The sequence below is a fragment of the Carassius gibelio genome, chromosome B5, assembly GCF_023724105.1.
Source record: "Carassius gibelio isolate Cgi1373 ecotype wild population from Czech Republic chromosome B5, carGib1.2-hapl.c, whole genome shotgun sequence".
In the NCBI taxonomy this organism is placed as follows: Eukaryota; Metazoa; Chordata; class Actinopteri; order Cypriniformes; family Cyprinidae; genus Carassius; species Carassius gibelio.
In genome coordinates this window covers 24,718,301-24,738,434 of record NC_068400.1, presented here as the reverse complement: position 1 = coordinate 24,738,434, position 20,134 = coordinate 24,718,301, and the positions used below count along the sequence as shown (strand labels likewise).

The following is a 20,134-nucleotide window of genomic DNA, read 5'->3' as shown; positions in this document are numbered from 1 at the left end:
TCAAAATAAATGCAATTTATAGTCCAGTGCGACTTATAGTCCGAAAAATGCTTATTCCTCATCATGACGCATTTTCAAAAACTTGATGTAAATAATATAAATGTAACAAATAAATGTAGATGTAACAAATGTAACAAACAATGCTGTTCTTTCAATTTATCTCCCAAAAAATATTATTAATAATAATAATAACAATAAATGTTTTTTTGTAGAGAATCAGATTGTTAAAAGGATTTCTGAAGGATTGTGTGACTGGAGTACTGATGCAAAAAATTCAGTTTTGAAAGACAGCTTTGATTGTTCCTAATAAACTGTTTATCTGCACTTGCAAGTGGATATAAAATTATGTTGTGGGATATTTAAATATATTCTAAATAAACTACAAACAAAATTATATACATTTATTTTGTCCTCACATTCTTTCTTGTAACTCTTCCCTCTCAGACACACAGCTGTCTGAAAGGCTCATTATGCAGGCCTTTGTCTTCTCAGGCGTAAATCACAATGATATTCATGATAGTTGACGCCTACTTGCATATGACTTTTACAAACAAAAAGTCTTAAAAATTTAAATCAATATAGTTTTCTGTGAGTAAACAAGATTTTCACATAATTTAGAAAGAAAAATTCTAGGCTACAAGTTCCAGTTCTCAAAAGTCCCAGGAACCATTGTTCTGTATGTGTTTTATGGCCTTATTCAAGTGATTTAACATTTTTTGTTTTTCACTAACAACGCATAACATTTTATTTTCTCAAAAACACAATCATGTACATACATGCTGCTCACATATTATTATAGCCCAACTTGTGCTGATTACAGTATTATTAGACTTTAGCCATTTATAGGTTTATAAGCTACTGAAAAAAGCACAAATGTCAGGGCATGACAAAACTTCCCCAGGCTCCAAAAATACCCTTAGACGTCAGAGGGTTAAAAGTAATTTGCTTATTGTATTATACATATAAAATTATTTAAGATTGTAGTGTTTTATTTTGACTTGTATTTAGACACAGCAGACAATAATATTAATATCCAGCATTGTGCTTCATTGTGGCAGCAATTTTATTGCTTTCTTACTTTTTTTTTTTTAAATCTTTTTTTTATTTATTTTTATTTAACTAGCGATCTATATATACACCTACATGTGGAGGGAATAACATATAATTCCAGTGTTAGTATTAAAAAAAAAAAAAAAAAACTAGGGATTCTATGATACCACTTTTTCCAGGACTTGGCTGATAGAATACTTTTATTTTTGGTACTTGCTGATACCAATATTGGTATTTTCATTGTATCTGTACATTTTTTTAATATTGGGTACCGAAAACCAAAGAATATTAGTTGGTTAACTTAATTTATCAAATAGATATATCCTTCAGTTATTTTCAAACTTAATTATGCCTATTAAAATGTATTCTACAACTTTTAGTTACTTTCATTGTTAATTTTTTGCTCTATGGTACATCATCGTTAATTTAACAGCATTAGAGCTGCTCCATCGCAGCGGCTCAGTACTGTAATCATGTGTTTTGCTTTAATAATGCAGGGAACCACTCATTATAAATCTTTCAGAAATATAAGTAGCTTTTTTTTAACCGAAATGACTGCGATTTATATTCCAAAGCAACTTATAAATCATGAAACAACCAGAACATGTGCAACGCATACATGTATTTGTATTGGTGCAGAATAAGAGGAACAAGTACAATAGGTATTTACACTGGCTGATGAAAGTTTCACTTTCACCATAAAGTTGTGTAAGGTTGAAAAATGTTGTTTATAATGAATGCCTTTATAAATTTAGTTTAATATCTATGATTTAGTTTTAATTCAAATGATGCATGTGCTAAGTGAGCAAACATCAAAGATCACGCAACAGAAGTGCGCTCTCCCTCTCTCTACCATTAAGTAACATAACTTTTGCATTGTTTTACTTACTTTTTTCTTTGACATATCCGACCAAACTACAAACTTTCTAGTGATGATTGGGAGAAGGGGATTTTAACTCGACAAGCTCGTGCATGTGTGCTGCTATGTGCTCAATACACTCTGCATGCTTTGCTTATCAGCTTGCGCACATCAGCTATACAGGCATTAATACAGGATGTTTATCATCATATTAACTGCATACACATACTTCTTAGACATCCTTAATCTCTAACTCCATTCAGCTATCTGTTACTCTGTTACTGGTGTTTCTTTGTCTGAATATGGCACTTATTAAATGCTGTGTGGTATTGGGGCATTTTAACGAGTATGAACACAGGAGCTCAGTATCGGACCCTATACCAATACCAGTATTGTTGCATCCCTATTAATAACATTATTAATTACATTGGGATAAATTCCATACATTTCATATAAAAAAATTGTTCTGACAATTACTGAAAATAATAGTCAGCAAATAAATCCACAACTAAAACATTTTAACCCAACCCCCATGAAATGTCTGCATTCAAGAGCACAATCACAATAAAAACAGACGATTGTGCTCTAGTAAAATAAAGCAAACAAAAAGAATGTGCATTGTCATCCTTTCCTTTCCATGAACTTGTTTATGGAGTGCCATCACACTTCTGTTTTAAATCCGTTATCTTAATTAGTCCGATACGATTTGCATATTATTAGTATTATTATTTTTTAAACAAATTATTTTTATTTTAGGCCTATTACTTACATAGGCTATACATTTTCTTTAAAGCATCCCATTTTGTCCCAGGACTTGAAAACCTGTGCTCTAGGCTAGTTAGGTCCATGCATAAACTTGTGAACAATGCTCTTTCGTGGCGTCACCTTTTAGTGACATCATTGAATGCACTGGGAAAATGGATTGTCAGTGTCCGTCACAGCTTGTTTTAATTGCTGTTTTGAATCCAGCAATTATTTATTTACAAATTATAAGCTCTGATTATGACAACTGTGGTATAAAAGCTTTGTTTATTAGAGGAATAAGAAGGAAAATGTTACATTGTGACCATGCTTTTGGATGCCATTTGCGCCCATATATCCTTTATGCGGCTTTGTTCCGTTTTGCCAGTTGTTTTCATTTTAATGTACTTTTAAAATTTCAATTACATTAAAAGCTTAAATTGCTCATTATGAATGAATGATAATGCATTTATATACCCTCATCGTCACTCACAGCAGTTCACAAGTGTTTAAATTAAATAGGTCAATCGATTGTATCTCTTATTAACAATTTATCAATTAATGGTTGACCTCTCTCTCTCTCTCTCTCTCTCTCTCTCTCTCTCTCTCTCTATATATATATATATATATATATATATACACACATTTGTTTAGTAAATAGGGGCCTTTATCCATGCAGATATACAAGTTATCTACATTTACACATTCTAAAATCTGAAACCAAGACAAAGATAAACTAGGCCAAACTGCAATTTTATGATATATATTTATATAGATGGGCTCAATTACACAAGATATGCTCAGATTTCAGGCCAAGTGATATGTTATTGTAAAACATTATTGCTATGGTGATTTAGTATCCAATGACAGCACAAACATAACTTAATTCACAATAAATGGTAACTTTTTTATTACAAAGCTGATGTGAGGAAGCCTCACCTGAGCAAAGAGGTAAGACATAACACAGTCATCCAGGACAGGACTCTCAGACCCTTTAGTCACTCCATAGCGGTATGCTCGGGATGCCCCACAACTGTACCAGCCGGGAAAATAGTACCTGAAGGAAAATATCACAGTCACCAAATCGTGGGCTGAAAGAAATGAGATGTAGAAGCCAAAAGCCATAAAATAATCCAGTTTAATCAAGTGAAAGATGGAGTGGAGTCTGTTACCTAATTCTGAATAACAAACTCTCAGTGGCTGTTTCATCTACATGGAGAACATGATTGGGTGATAACCAGACACTTTCATCTTCTTTGTATAGCCCAAACAGGCTGCAGTAGACTGGAGAAACTCCTGTGAGAAACACAATAGCATAAAGAACAGGTTTAAGGAGAGAAGATAGATACCCAGTGTAAAATTAGAAAAGCCTACATGTGAAAAATAGGGATGGGAAATGATGGCCAGCTAACTGAGCAGCAGTGCTACAGCCAAATTGTCGATTTGTTATTTTCATTTGTAATAATATTTTACAATATTATTTTTTACTTTTATAATATTTTTTTAAATGCATCCATAAGAAACTTAATTGAAAAGCATAAAAAAAAACACGTCTCCAAACTTTTCCACAATACACACATATTTCAAAATTCTTATTGGTAAAATTAATTATTACTTAATAATTACTGGTAATTAATAATTTAGTAAAATTAATACCTGATATTTTCATCATAAAAAAAATTATAAAAATTTTGGATCAAATGAAATATATATATTAAGTACTTGACCCTAACTTGACCCTAAACCATACGGGGTAACACTTTAACCTGAACTAAGCAAGAACAATCCTTTTACAGCATTTATTAATTTTAGTTACTGTTAATTTCAACATTTCCTAATGCATTATTCAAATCAAAAGTTGTGCTTGTTAACATTAGTTAATGCACTGTGAATCAGCATGAACTAACAATAACTGTATTTTAAACAAAATTAAATTAACAAAGATTAATAAATACAGTAATAAAAGTATTGTTCATTCATGTTAATTAATAGATTAAATAACATTAACTAATGGAACCTTATTCTAAAGTGTTACCGAAAAAGGGTGCAAAGCATTTATGTCTGAATTAGGGATGCAACAGCACCATTTTTTTCAAAACCGATCCGATCTACCAAAGTATCTGCCAAAATGGATCCAATCCGATTATTGATTAAAAAAAGATAAAAAATAATCAATTTTGCGTGTAAAAAAAAAAAAAAAAAAAAAAAAAGAATTTTGAATTTCTATACTTCTTTGTGTTGACTTGATTATCACTCTTTTGTGTGTTAAACACAATCTACCACATAAAGACAACTTCATTTAAATGATAAATAACAAATGAAAAAATATATAATCACAATCTATGACAAAAATACTATTATAAACTAGGTGAGTGGATAATTCAGCAGCAAAAGATACTCTAGAAAAATCATGGGTGCACAAATATAATTTGATAAAATCTAGTGAAATATTTCATTTACAAATAAAAGTGGAAAATCACTTTAACACGTGTCCTCCTAAACCAGGGAAGCATGAAAACTTTTCTATTTCTGTTCACACTGAAGGCAAAAATGTTGTGACACACAATCATTTTAGTTTGATATACAGCTGTGAGTATCACAATTTTTGATCAAATGAAATTTCACAGTGAAAGAGCCTATCCAGTTCAACAAAACAAATACAGATCCCAAGCAACTGATAAAATGTCATGCTGTGAGATGTTAGTCAAAGACTCATGTGTCATTTGAACAAAAACCCCATGGAAGGGATATATCACATAGCATCTGGAAAGATCACAGTGTTTACTGTGTTGAACGTCTAATTGACATCAACTTCATGAACTCAAAATACATTTATCACTTCTTTTCTTTATGATGTGCATGACTGACCACACTCCTTGGCAGCATTGATGATGAGCTGCTCGGTGACATATTCTCCTGGTGGGTAGCAGAGAGGGGTGCAGTTATTGTCACTCTGGCTGCTGAGGTAGAGTTGGATCCTTAGAACGGTGGGTTGCTTTGGGAAAAGCTCCTCATAGTGGACATCACCGTTCTGGTAAAGCGGCTCAGAGACAGCCGTCTCCATGTCCATCACAGAGAGACAAGCGATGACAGGCAAAAGAGCAACATTCACCTGGTGGTGGACAAGTGGAAAAGAGAACACAGTCAGATTACCTGCAGATGACTGGATGGCTACTAACAAATCAGAACATATTTGCTGGATATATTTTGTTGAGAAAAAAACAATACAGGGAAATCATTAAGCTACAAATGCAAATTTCACCTTCAAACTTCACATTCAAAGTCTTATAAAGAAGCGATTCATTTTAGCACATCTACCAACAAATTTTAAAGCCTTGAAATTACAGAAAAAAGTGGAATTATTGCCAATGATCATTTATAATTTAAGAAATGAGAAATAAGTAAGGATCTGTACATGACCAGGTGGCCATTCTCAATGGACATGTTCTCACATATTAAATTTTTTTGTTTGTTTTCCAGATGTTTCCGTATTCGCTATATTTGAATGCCAAATTTGAATGCCAAATTATTATTTATTATGTACTTCACTCGCATTAAGGTAAGGGGTTAAACAGTTTAAAAAGTCATTTATTTTAAATAATTTTTCAAACTATTTAAAAAGGCTTGCTGCATGGTTAAAATCCGCTACATTTATAAAAAAAAATAGTTTTTTAAAGAAAAAAAAACATAGGCTTACCTATTAATAAGTCACATTTTTATTTCATAGGTCTAATGCCAACTCAAAATGTTTACAAACATTACAATAAACGCTGTAAACATGGTCATGCTATTTAAGTTCCCCTCAACAAATACTTTCAATTAACAGTAGGGCTGTCAACGAATATTCTAAATTTGAATATGTATTCGAATAGTAAAAAAAAAACAAATTTAGAAGGTGAAAAATAATATTCAAATAAAAAAACAAATGTGGAAAAAAAGGCTGCGGTAGTAGATGCGTGGTTGTCTGCTTTGCGAGTGGGCACGCTAGCGCACCTGAGGGTTCAGGGACAGGTCACAGCCTCACAGAAGTCGCACTGTCTGGCACAGCATCACTGCTGAAAGTTGACGCGTCTTCATGGAAGATGCCAGCAAGTGCAGAACCCAACTCGACCGCAGCAGAGAAAATAAGGTAAAATTGTTGACCTGCGAGATAAAGTTGTATGCAAGCCATTTAAGATACAGTTAGCATACCATTCGACCACTAGCAACATGAGGTCACATCTCAAAAATGTGCACCCAAATGAGCATGGCATAATGTGTGGAACTTCAGCTAAACAGTCAATGCTTGACACTTAACGTTACTTTGAATCGCCCGCCGCAAGCTCTTTGTCTGCAACACGACAGGAGGCCATAATGGATTAATTAATTTAGTTCATTTGTAAGGACATAAGACCGATCAGTATCGCGGATGGGGCAGGCTTCGGGGAGTTCTGTCAAGCAATGGAAGCGAGGTTTGATTATTTCTCGTTTTATGTCAACGAAAAGTTCCATGTTTACCACAGCACAGCTCGCTCGGAGCATTCAATGTCAGTTTTATATGTTGTAAAACTTCAATTAATATTAATAATATTTGTTTTAATCACTGAATGAAGCCTGCTATATTTGGGACAACTGTCGTGACCTTAAATTGCTTGCACAAAAATTTGTTTGTTCATTTAAACCATTATGCGAAGAGAACATGAGGGTGAGAGAGTATGAGGTCTGCAGTCTTGGCCATTAGTTGATTTCCTTGTTTTTGTGTAGGTAATACGTTGTAATATATGTTTAAACTTAAATAGACTATCTATACAAGTAGTTATGTTTCTTTGTATTATTTTGGCCTGTTATTGACGTAATGCGCGTCATTTACAACATGCGCAACCAGATGTTCGAATAGTTCGAATATTCGTGTATTTTTTAGAGGGAATATTCGAACGTCTTTTTTGAGCAATTTTGACAGCCCTAATTAACAGTAGCCTATTTAAAAAAAGAACACCATAAGGCCATCCTTAAAAATATTCTTGTTTGCCGTAACCCGACCGACTTGCAGATTATAAATTTGCGTAAAAAAAATTTTTTCTCTTCAAACAACTAATACAAAAGCAATAAAATACTATTAATTATATTTAAGTAAGTATTGTGAATATATAAATTGCCTAGGCCTACATACAAATGAAGGCTATCTTCTTTAATTAAAAAAAAAACCTGTGACGTCATCTATGTTTACACTAACATAGATTTTGTAGTTGACGGATGTCACACTATGGCTTGTGCGTTCGCTTAGTCTCATACTCTCTGTCAGAGTCAACGGTTCGCGCTTGGTGATGGCCGTGGCTGCAGTAAACAAAGTGTTCCCGGTCTCTGTTCAAAGTCATACGGGTTCTGGCACCATAATACATCTAAAAAAATTCATTAAAACAGCTCGACACCGCTTTAACCTGGCACGAAGTTCTGGAAAACTGTGCCCGGATCTTTTCCCTTCCCTTCTCACGTCTAGTCTAAAACAGTGACCGTGTCAACTGTCATTTTATGTTCGAAAACCTATTGCACGAATCAAGCATGAATCAACCAACACAAGTTTCGAAAACAAAAAAAGGAAATGGATTTTAACGACCTTCACTCGGAGCGCGTCCAGGTTTTTTATTTTAAGTAAATTTATAAAAGTCAATTATTTTTTTGTTCACGTAACTTCACACCAATAAATCATCAAAAATATTGGTCTTTACCAATATATTGAATCTTTACATTCCTCCTGCCTGTTGTCCGTGGATTCAACTATATTTGGTGTTTTTTGCCATATAAAACTTTAGACATGCAAAATCGATTTTACAATCGATTCGATGAACTATTGTCTCTCAAATCAAACAGGATATTTTTCACAAAAGTGACAACCCAAGAAAGCAAAGTAAACTGTCTCTAATTTGTAGGTTGCATTGACACGTAGCGGTGGATGCAAGTAAAACAGTGCCTCATTTTTTTTTCTATATTTTGGTTGATCAGAGAGTGCAAATTGAATACAAAATATTAATTAAATATTAAAATACACAAAAAATTACGATAGTGACACTAATGTGAATTAATTGTACTTTCGTCTTTGTAAAGCACAATCCGATCGAGTTACACTTTCGGTCAAGTTCACATCTGCATAATTCATTTCATATGGCTTCGAAAACCGCGCAGGTTTATGGAAAATAAAACTTAACTTAAAAATAAAACTTAATTACAACTATTACACTTAATAACGTAGATTAAAATATAGCACAAATCTGCCATACATTTATAATGAGAACTTTATAGGAATCTATAGTAAAATCTGTCCTTGTCCATCTTTCAGCGCGCTGTCATGAAAACCCATCAGTGGGAGCTCGCACGCACGCTCTCTCTCTCGCTCTCTCTAATGCATAACTTATCCTATTGTGCTGATACAAGTTGTAATGTTACGTCTGATATTTATCTCAGTTATCTGATTTATCATAGGATGTGTCATAGAATTAGCTTCCATTTATTCGTATAGGCTACTCTTCACCTCAGGCAGATATTTCTTGCTCCTTTATTAATAACATTGCTTGATCATAATCATTATCTAACCTGTCCTAATCATGTGTTCATGTTTTCATAGACAGATTTTCATGTCAGATTTTTTTTATTTATTTATTTTCATTTTCATAACAATCTTCAGATTTTTTCATTATATACATTATGACCATGCCCCGCCCCCCGCGTAAGCCCCACCCCCGATTAATCGAGTAATCGTTTTTGAAACCTATCGATGATCGAAATGAGAAATTTCCCAAAATGCCCATCCCTAGTTGTTTAGATCCTTGATATAGCGGTGGTGCCACCTGCAGCAAAGAAAAAGACTCTTGGAGACCTACTGAAGTCATGAGCCCCTTTCACACTGCCCGTCGGACCCGCAATATTTCCGGAACATTGCCGGGTCGCCTTCTGTGTGAAAGCAACCACGTCCCGGAATTGATTACCGAATTGAACCCGGGTCGGGGACCTAGTAACATTGGGGGGTTCGACCCGGAACGAGCGCTGTGTGAACAAAAGCCAGATCTAATTCCGTGTCGAAGTGATGACGCGCGTTATCGTGCGACTCTTTTAGCAGCTGTTTTGAAGGAAGATCAACATTCGCGATGAAAACATATGTGCAAACTGTAATGAAGCAGAGATCAGTTAGTTACTCACTTTCTATTGTAATTGCAAGCAATAAATGCAGTTTTGAGGCATGTAACAAGGACATTGATGCCGAGACTGTTTGCTTGCTTCAGTGAAAGTATAACGTGCCTAGCGTTGTCGACTCTTACATTACATGTCACACGCTGATGTCACGCGTCGTTACGGGATCTTCAAGGGTTGTGTGTGAAAGCACGCACATATACCGGGTCATCACTGGCAGTGTGAAAGTGCCAAATCTAGCGACCAGGGACCAATTGCAGGAACACTTTACCCCTGTATTTGCCGGAATTGCAGTGTGAAAGGGGCTATGGACAACCTCCCGTCAGCGCCCATTCCCAAGAGAGTGTGAGCAGATAACGAGCTCACACGCTATCTGCATGAGGAGTGCATCGACTCCATCGCGAATCCACTGTCCTGGTGGCGCGATAATAAGTCTAGATTTCCGTTGCTGTCCAAAGTCGCGCGCAAATACATACCGTCAGAAAGGGTTTTCAATGCCGCGGGGAATATTGTTAACCCTGTGCGATCCTCCCTGAAACCACATAAGTTTAATATGTTGGTTTTCCTAGCATGTAACAGGGACATGATAACCCAGGTCTAAATCACATAGCCTACGTTACCGATTAAGTAATATTTCGTTTATTCTCTGTATTTTCTCCTAGGTTTACACGTTGTTCATGTGATAGCCTACTTAAGAATTTTTTAATTTTTCAAATTAGAAAAAGACATTTTCTTATTGCTTGTTTTCATGTGATACTTTAGAACTCTTTGATTTCTTTTAATTTTTTTAAATTGCAAAAGGCATGTTCTTGTTGCTGTTTGGCATGTAACAATAAACAAAATTTTTTAAAACATGTCTCTCTGTCAGTCAATAAGCAACAATATATTCTACATAACTCAACGATAGAGCTTTGTATGCAGTAAAATCAGGATAAATTAGGCTTGATAAAAAAAAACAAAAAAACACCGCCGCTGTTGAGCCACCCAGAATAACCGCAGGGGAAATTTCTTAACCGCGACAGCCCTATTGGGTTATTTATGGAACACAATTAATGAAACATGAACAGTTGCTTGCCACAAATTAATAAGTTGTAGGAATGAATAGACTGTCCTGTGTCCCGCAGCCCTGCAAAGCGCACAATATGAAATAATGTGAATGAAATAATCTGTTGAAATTACTTAAGTTACTACATTTCTATTGATTTTCATGTTGAAGAACTTTGTGTTCTTTCTATTTTAACGTACTTTTTAAAGTACAAGTACATTATAAATGAATGATGATGCATTTATATACAGTCACTGTCACTCATAGCCGCTAGTACGTGTTTTGCGCATGACCCGCACACAGCCCAAAATTAAATAGGTTAACTGACTATCAATAGCTTTAATTGATTGCAACTCTTATCGACAATCAATCAATCATTGGCATCCCTAATTGAGATACACCTGTAAAATGGAAACATTTGAACAAATATGATAGATATCCGATCAGCGACAACGCATGAAATGATCAGGTGTAAACAAGCCCTGGCAGCCATGTTTGTTGATTTTTCCAAGTGATACTTGAAAATTCACATTTCATGTTAATTTTTGGTTCATTAACCAAAAATAACGTTTTTTTTTTAATAGCCAAATAACTAACCAAATGTAATTAATATATTAACACTTACCAAATTATTTCATTTTAATCATGCCTGTTATTTGTATTATTTTATTCTAAAAACAGCTGTGAAGAAAAAGAGAGCTGATTGGTTCGTGAGGAAGAAAATATGTCAAGCCACATTAAAATGCCTCAAAACTGCATTTATTGCTTGCAATTACAATAGACTTCATTTCAAATGCAACAAAGCACAAAGATGAAGCTGATTATTACCAAAGTCTCTTTAAGGGAAGTCATTTTACTCGGCGGCCATCTTTGAAGTGATGCGCTGACTTTATCGATTTGCGATTGGCTCTTTCATTCAAAAGGCGTGGCTTTCCTGCGATAGAGCATTGCATTTTTCCCCATTCAAAACTATACGAGTGACACGTCTTGGGTATTCTATAGTCTTTGTTGTTACTTCGAATTCCGAATCTTCTGATTCTGAATTAAGTGTGCTACAAATAATTATTAGTTCTTTAACTGGAAATAGCATAGACTAGAAGGCAAGTTATTGGAATTTAATGAAAAATGTATATTGACTAATCAATATGATAAATTCAGCAGTAACTTCATGTTTGATCAGCAAACTAGGGTCTGTTACCTCCATTTTGTGGATAAATACTGCAACACAACAGCCACCGCCATAAAGACAAACTTAATATCAAAACAGGTAAAAAGTCAAAGCTTAGCTACGTTTGTTCTTAGAGTTGACTTTATTGAGAATCAAAACAATATTAAGCTTTTGAAAAATGTTTACTGGCTCAGACAGAGGATTTTAGATAGCATGTGCCATGACCAAATACCACATAAAGCACAAGAGGAACTAAGTCTTGAGGAAGTGCAATAATATCAGTTCTGGGACTGTCATCATTGCTGCTGTTTGCTTTGGCAACACAAAATAAAACTGGACAGTGACACAAAGGCCATCAAAAGATTATGAAATTTAATCCAAAAAAAAAAAGTTGTACGACTAAACTGCCAGCCGTGCTTTTACAGTTAAAGCCTATAGTTTTACAATCAGGCTTTGACTAATCGACCAGAATCAGAAGGCAGAGTTTCTGGCCAACATCACAGACAGACATCGACTTTAACCTGCACCATGTTCAATGTGAATATTGGATTGCTCTACAAGCGAACCTTGATTGTGTTTATTTATTAATAACTGACTATTGTTTGCACTGTTGCAAGCTTTCCGATTCCCCTTAATGCCCTTTCTATATTTAGGAATCCTCTAGAGTCTATGGGATGCAGGTACTGCAACAACTCATTCACACATGGATGGTAGAAGAAAATTTGATGGCAGCAAACTCAGGTGAAACAAACCCTTCAATAATGATTCGATAACCATCATACTTCAAATAACAGCATCTATGCAAAGTCTGTATTCACTATGGTTGGGTATCACTCAAATTGTAGCGATTGCGATTTTGATTCTGGTTATCAAATTCCAAATTCCAAAAATTCGATTTCAATTAGCTATAAAAACATCAAATACATTTGCAAAACACTGTTGCAGATGAATACAATAAAGAAAAAAAAATCAGCAGTCTATAGAACAATAATTAGCAGTATAAAGAACACTTAAATGAAGGAACTATACTAATTTATAGATTATATAAAACAAGATTATAGAAGAATTAGCAATAGCACAAATATAACTGATCAAAGTTCAGGTACAAAAATTTAAATCTAATGTAATGAAACGTAACACTGCATAGTTTTCTTTTTATATATGAAATCTAAAAATAATCCTTAGTAAACTTACAAAAATTATTCAGCCAAGATCAGAGAGTGAATTACTTTTTCTTCTGTTCTATGATTAATGATTAATATTAATGGCACAGACAGCAGCAGGAATATCAGGCTGCTGTCACTTTAAAGGAACACGCCAGCGTTTTTGAAAATAACCTCATTTTCATAACATATGCTAATGGTCTAATCAGATTCAATGATCTTTGCTAAGCTATAGCTAAAATGCTACGGCCAGACCCGGAGATCAGCTGAATGGATTCGAAAATGGTAAAACTCAACTATTTAACTCTAGGGGAATATTAAAAATATTGGAGTGTTCCTTTAAGACTAGGGGTAGGGGAAATAATCGATTCATTGCATATGCATTTACACAATGAATAGCTAGAAATGGAGAAATTAATTAAAGAAAACGGGTAATAATTTATATGTAAGCGGTTTAAGGTAGAGATGTTCTAGTAGGGCTGGACTATTATGGCCTAAAATCAAAACCTCGATTAATTGAACATTTTACTTGATTAAGATTAATGAACAATTATTTTGTTTCTTTTTTTTTTTTTGCCCTCATAGTTCACTGACAAGGTTTGTACTGGAAGCAGGGACGTAACTGGGGTTAGTAGGGCCCCGGTACAGGTTTTATCAGTGGGCCCTGTTTGAAAGCGTTTAATTTGTATGTTCGTTCTGTTTATTTGTTTGTATGCGCTATTTACATAGTGTTTAAGTTTTTTCAAGTTTGTAAGTGTCCAGGTACAGAAACCGAATAATTAAATGTAAAATAGCACTGTAAAAATTAAACATACAGTCCAACCAAAACTTATTCAGACACCTTCAACATTTCTCACATTATCAGTTGATTTGCTATAGTTTAGAAAATGGTAATAAAATATGACAAGAACTCAAGAGTTAAACTGTCAGAACAAATTCATTTTGATAATATCAGAAAGATATGTAATGGATTACAATCAAACAAAACTTCAGAGATAAATAAAGATCAGATAAAGATAAACTAGCATAGTACCATTACGAGTGATTGCGTGTGTGAATTAGTCATACTGTCTCTATATTATTGTGAACCTGTGGGTTAGAAATAGCCTAGTTCCTTCAAAAGTAGAAAAGTATGTTTTAATAAATTTTTTGATTCTAAGCTACTTTTAGTAATAAATCACAGGACAGCGCTGACAACTAGTTTCTGTGTTCCTCTGTGTGAGCGATCTTCACAGCTGTTTATATGAGTTTTTGTGCCACAATGCAGCTGCGTGAACATGGGAGCTCGATATAATAATACACATCCGATCGTCTAATCGCTTGAATGTCCAAACCATAAAATAAATACAACTGACAAATTTTAGTGAAGATGCAAGGCTCACCGCTCGCGCGCCATCACTGTGTGTTGACCTCCGTGTCTTGCTTTTATTCCACTGACTGGACGGAGTCATGTGGCTACACACGTGCTAGTATGCTTTTAAGGGGGAAGTGTTAACAGGATTAGAAAAAGAAAATAACCGACATGGGAAAATTAAGTCGGTTAGAGGTTCTGAATTACAGTTTCGATTACTTTTCGATTAATCATCCAGCCCTATGTTCTACTTCACAGATATCTGTAACATTTGGGGTTCCATGGTACTCGTCAATTCCTTTCCGAACAGGTATTTGGATTGGGGCACATCCCTCACGTAAAGTGTAAAATATTTTTTTACTAATTTAGGCAGTTAAAAGGAAACACTGATTTCTTGATTCAGCGCTAATATTGCTTTTTCGTATCAAAAATACGGGTATTTGATGTCCAGTGTGCACCAAAAAATGTTTTATATATATATATATGATATTTAGAGATACACAATATGCGATTTTTGCCAATATGCCGATCATTTTCAACCCTGTTTTGAAATGTGCTCATCTTATAACATCCACAGGAATTTCTTTGGAAATTTGGAACTGGTTCTCGATACCCAACCCTAGTAATCAAAAAGATTTGTTAAACAGCAAGCAAATGTCTGAAATCTAGGCCCAGTTTTTGATCACCCAATACCGATCACTGATGGGTAAACATGGATGGAAATGTGTTGCAAAAGTTCAGATCGAGTCATCTTGGCAGCTTGGTTTCAAATAATGCTCTTTGTGGACTTTTGAGTTTTGGGCTCCAAGAATTTCAGTATGTTTTCTCTTGTATCTTATCAGGCTTTTGAATGGAATCAATATAGAGACATCTCACGTAAAAAACTGCACAACTTGACAACATTAGAACTTCAAAACAACCTGACAGACAACACATTCACAAAACTGAACAGAAGAAACAGAAGATTTAGAGACCAGAAAAGAGCAAAGACCTTTAACAGAGTGATTATCTGCAGCAAAAGACAAAAGTGAGTGCACTCGACTTCCTGTGGGGGAGATTTTTTTTTTTTAATGAAACATCACATTCAAGCACTAGTGTCTAACCACAACACATGCTCTATTCCTAACATGACCATTTTGTAATGTGAAAACGGTTACGTAGCCAAGATGCACAGACAGATTTGAGCTGACAGAAGTTTAAATGAGTTCCTTTTAACAAAACCTTGCACATACAATATATGGGCATTTCTATATCTACAGGCACTTCTGTGTCACAGCAGTTGATTTTTAATAAAATATTTTTAAAACAGGCTTAATCTTTTGACATTTTCAACACTGAAGTGCACCTCAAAACTGCCTTGAAAACTTTTTTTTTTTTTTACTTTCCAGACCCAGACTTTGAATCATAAACTCTGAAAAAATCTATCATGAAAAAAAAAAACACATTTTGTTTTATGATTTAACATTTATAAATGTTCTGAAGCAGAAGAGTTGCAAACATTTTATGCTCATTATTTGTTTAAAACATATAATTTTTCTGGGCATTATTGGTATTTTGTTTACACAATTAATTGTATTTACATTTCATTCACAGTAAACAATTGTAGTTTCTGGCTGGGATGTTTCCTTACAGGAAGAAAAGACTAAGAACATAATTTGACATTTTATTTAATATATTGATTTTAAGTTATGCATGAATAGAAGTAAAATGAGCGCGGCTGACAGTTCCTTCAGGTTATGACATGCGTTTTCAGTTAACTGATCAACAATCAGAGCAGACATTAACGATACCAGTGTTGCAAACTTGCTGTACTGTTACATAAAAATATGAATTATACATGACCGCATAGTACATTGAATCTATTCTACAACATCAACATACGGCCTTAACGTTACAGGTTGCAATACCCAAGTACCATAGTTTTAAAGCAACAAGCCCATCTGCACAACAAAAACAACTAACGTTACTGTAAAGAGAAATGCTTACCTGTTTGTGTGGGGTTGCTGAGCTAGCGAGAACTGCTAGCCAACTCGCGTGATGATCAACGCACTTGAGTTGAAACTTCAAATAACCGAGCGAAAACAGTCCGTCAGTCCATGCTTCTGCGTTCACTCCAGATATTTCGTCGCTCGGTGTCACTTACGCGAGGGTTGGTGGTGTGTCCATCCCGTTAGCTGTCGTAACATTTGACTTGTTGAAGCACAGCTCGCTAAGATGTTTGGGATCAAGTTTAAACGGCTAGCTGCGCGTTAGCGTGTGCTGCCGTTGTCCCTTTTATTTACAAAACATGAGCACAGGAGCTTGGCACTTATGAGTGCTGTTTCAACTCAATACGACGACGACGACGACATATGTTCTTAAAGAAAGCCACCTGATGGATATGTTAAGGACGCGACATGTTTTAAGATCACCAGTGGAGTGACAGCTAGCGAGCATGCTAACTTACCAGACATGACTACAAGCAGGTCATGCTTTAACAAACCACTTTTGTGTTTTTCTTTAAATGACCGATGCTTTGTATATCCTTTCGAAACAAGTGAAGAAAGACGAGTTTTAATTTCCAGCACGCTGTCTGTATGTTTCTCTGCTGTCTCGTATGTAGATGGCGCCCTGTGGTTCATGTGGTTAACACACCACTAGGAGTCTCACAGAGAAGTGGCTCAGTACCTAGTGTACTGCCTACATAGACAGCATAGGTTTAGCGGACTTCCACAACTTGCTTTAAAACACAACCCGTTTGTAACGGTAGAGTGATTCACTGACCCTTTCTACAACCTCCATCAGCTCGAGCTCACAATCAATTATTAACTCCAGACCCTCCCACTGATCCTTTAGATTAGTAGTGCATTTTATATTTGGTCATTTTGTAATGCATGCTTCTGGCTGAGTGACTTGGTTAAATAAATACAAGTAAGTGAAAGAAAAGATGGTTAACTTGTCCTTGAAACCAATGCACTCTGTTTGACCTCTCAGTTTGATTTTAGGTGAAAGCAATGTATGTTTGCTATAAACATGCTTCACTGCATATTCAAACTATTTACACTTTTCAGTCCAAATATCAGTCCATCTCCCCAAACACAAAACAATGTGATTAATACATTAAAAGCAGATTCTGGCTTGGATTCTTGAGCTCAGAAAGAATGGGAAAACATATTTTCCTTTTTTTTTTTTTTTTTTAGGAAAAATCGAATATTTAACAACTAACAATCGGTTAATGGTTCTTTAACCAAGTTGTTAGACATGATCATAAGTACAATGCAGAGCCTGCCCAGCTAACAAAGACGTTCTAAGTATTTGCTAACATTCCAATAAATGTACAAAACAATGTAACTGCTATCTGAATGTTCAAATATTCTTTTGTTTAATAAAGTTACAAAACATTATTTTTAAATGACATGTTCAAAATATTAATTTGTTCAATAAAGTAAAAAATAAAAAAATATTTTTGAATGTTATCTGAGTGTTCAAAAAACATTTTGTAAAAAAAAAAAAAAAAATATATATATATATATATATATATATATATATATATATATATATATATATATATATATATATATATTATTGGTTATGCAAAATAGAAAATCCATGAGGACCCGTCCATGTTGAACCATTCTGAAACTTGGCAAAACCTTAGCATTTATATTTTATTATTGATTATTGATTTTTTTAGTTAATGAGACATATGGATACTTAAGCTGCACTTGAAATGTCATTGCATTAAAAAAAAAACATTTATTTTCAGAAAGACAGTATAAATACTATTGTTTATGCAAAGCAAGTCAACAAAAAGATCAGGTTTTGGTGTTTGAAATCAAGTCAAAAAGCATAATTTGTTTGCAGATATCACATGGTTTTATTTTTATTAGGGATTAAAATTCATGCAGTTTACAGATGCACCAATATGCATGATACATAATACACACCTGATAAATTAACATAAACAACATACATAATGTATAATTTGAGTGTCTTTGAGTATTCGGTCACTAGAGGGAGCCAGTTTCCTCTGTAACATCTAGATATTGTCTCAAGACTTTGGAAAGAGATATTACTAGGCTAGGCTTGCTAAAAATACCTTAATGTTGCAAAAGAATATGATACAGAAATGTCTGATTTACCTTAACTTTATGTATTGAATACTCTATGGAGGAGTAGATTTACTAGGAGACAACTTTCACATGAGTCCTCCAAAGAATATTTCTTCTTCATCTCTCAAACAGCACTACACATGACTCAGTATTATATTCCAGTCACCACGGTTACTGCAGTGTCTGACATTATGATCAGTGCTGCCTTTTCCTGGGGATATCCGTCACAAACACAGAGCCTGAGAGTGGGACGGGAACAGGAAAGCCCTCACTTGGAAGAGGGAGGGCTCTACCAAAGAGGTGAGATTTTAGCAAGGACAAATATTCCCTCAGACACAAAGCCTGCTGGTACTCTTATATTCAATTCACTTTACTGGTTTAATGCTGGTTTTCTGAATGCCAATACAAAAAAACTGAACGCAATATCGAGAGCGTGAACATATGTAAAAAAAAAAAGTGATAATTTTGACTGAATATATATAAAGATTGCTAAATATGTGATCTTTCCCTCAACTAGGCATCATATCTTTCTTTCTCTCTCTCTCTCTCTCTCACTCATGTCTAAACTTATGAGGTTGAGCAAGTGGAGCTCCTGCCCTACAGCTGTTTTGGTTCAAGGGCAGGAAGCAGCTTGGTTCCCACACAAAGGTACACATCAAACACACAGACCAGTACAGTTCACTTACACACACACACACACACAGCCGCACAAATGCCAGCCTCACTAACATAACATGAGGTACAGTGAACAAATACACACCAAGACAAACAGGACATTCCTACTGTCTGATGCTACAAACCAACAGATTTATACAGGCCCTGTTTCCACTTAAACAAATGCTTTAGCTCGCAAACGTCCTGAAGTCTCCCCTTATGGATCACAGAGTGTCCAGAGATTCCATATGTTTATTCCACATATGTGCTCCCTGGAATATCTAATTCTGATTGGTGAATTTAGTCAAATGTTTTAGTATAATGGACTGTATAGTTGACTATGTTTTTGTGAGTTTTTATTTTTATTTTTATTGATTCCTGTCTCTTTTATCAATTTGTACTCCTTGATCTCATACTGTTCAAAAGTTTGAGAAGTTTGATTTCTAATATAAGAAATTAATACTTTTATTTAGCAAGGAAGGAATAATGTGATCAAATGTGACATTGATGAAAAATCTAATTGAAAAAAAAAAAATGCTGCTCTTTGGAATGTTCTATTTATTGAAGAATCCTAAAAAAAAGACTGGAAAAAAAATCACTAAAATAATAAACATATTAAATGTACTGTAAAGATTACTGAAGGATCATGTTACACTGAAGACCGAAGTAAAGGCTGCTAAAAAAATAAACTTTGTCACCATATGAATAAATTTCAATTTAAACTTCTTTCAAAAACAGAAAACGATATGAAAATGTTTACTGTTTTTTTAACTGTAATCATACTGACTACACAGGTTTTAAAGTAAGTGTATATGGTATATTGCACGTTAAGTCAAACTTAGAAGGTGGGA

At 34.6% G+C, this 20,134-nt stretch overlaps 1 protein-coding gene across 2 annotated transcripts in view; it reads right to left on the bottom strand.

The window, feature by feature from the left end:
* LOC127958050 (tyrosine-protein kinase JAK2) overlaps positions 1 to 17,180 on the bottom strand; it is a 34,594-nt gene extending 17,414 nt beyond the window's left edge. The window contains exons 1-5 of one of the 2 annotated variants that reach the window (XM_052556830.1): positions 16,525 to 17,177; positions 6,644 to 6,793; positions 5,519 to 5,762; positions 3,823 to 3,946; positions 3,590 to 3,707 (exon numbers count right to left, since the gene is read on the bottom strand). In XM_052556830.1, the coding sequence (XP_052412790.1) occupies positions 3,590 to 3,707; positions 3,823 to 3,946; positions 5,519 to 5,720 (444 nt within the window). In that variant the 5' untranslated portion in view covers positions 5,721 to 5,762; positions 6,644 to 6,793; positions 16,525 to 17,177. Of the gene's footprint in view, positions 1 to 3,589; positions 3,708 to 3,822; positions 3,947 to 5,518; positions 5,763 to 6,643; positions 6,794 to 16,524 lie in introns of both variants that reach the window. The other variant, XM_052556832.1, reaches the window with a different exon arrangement.
* Positions 17,181 to 20,134: the final 2,954 nt, after the last annotated feature.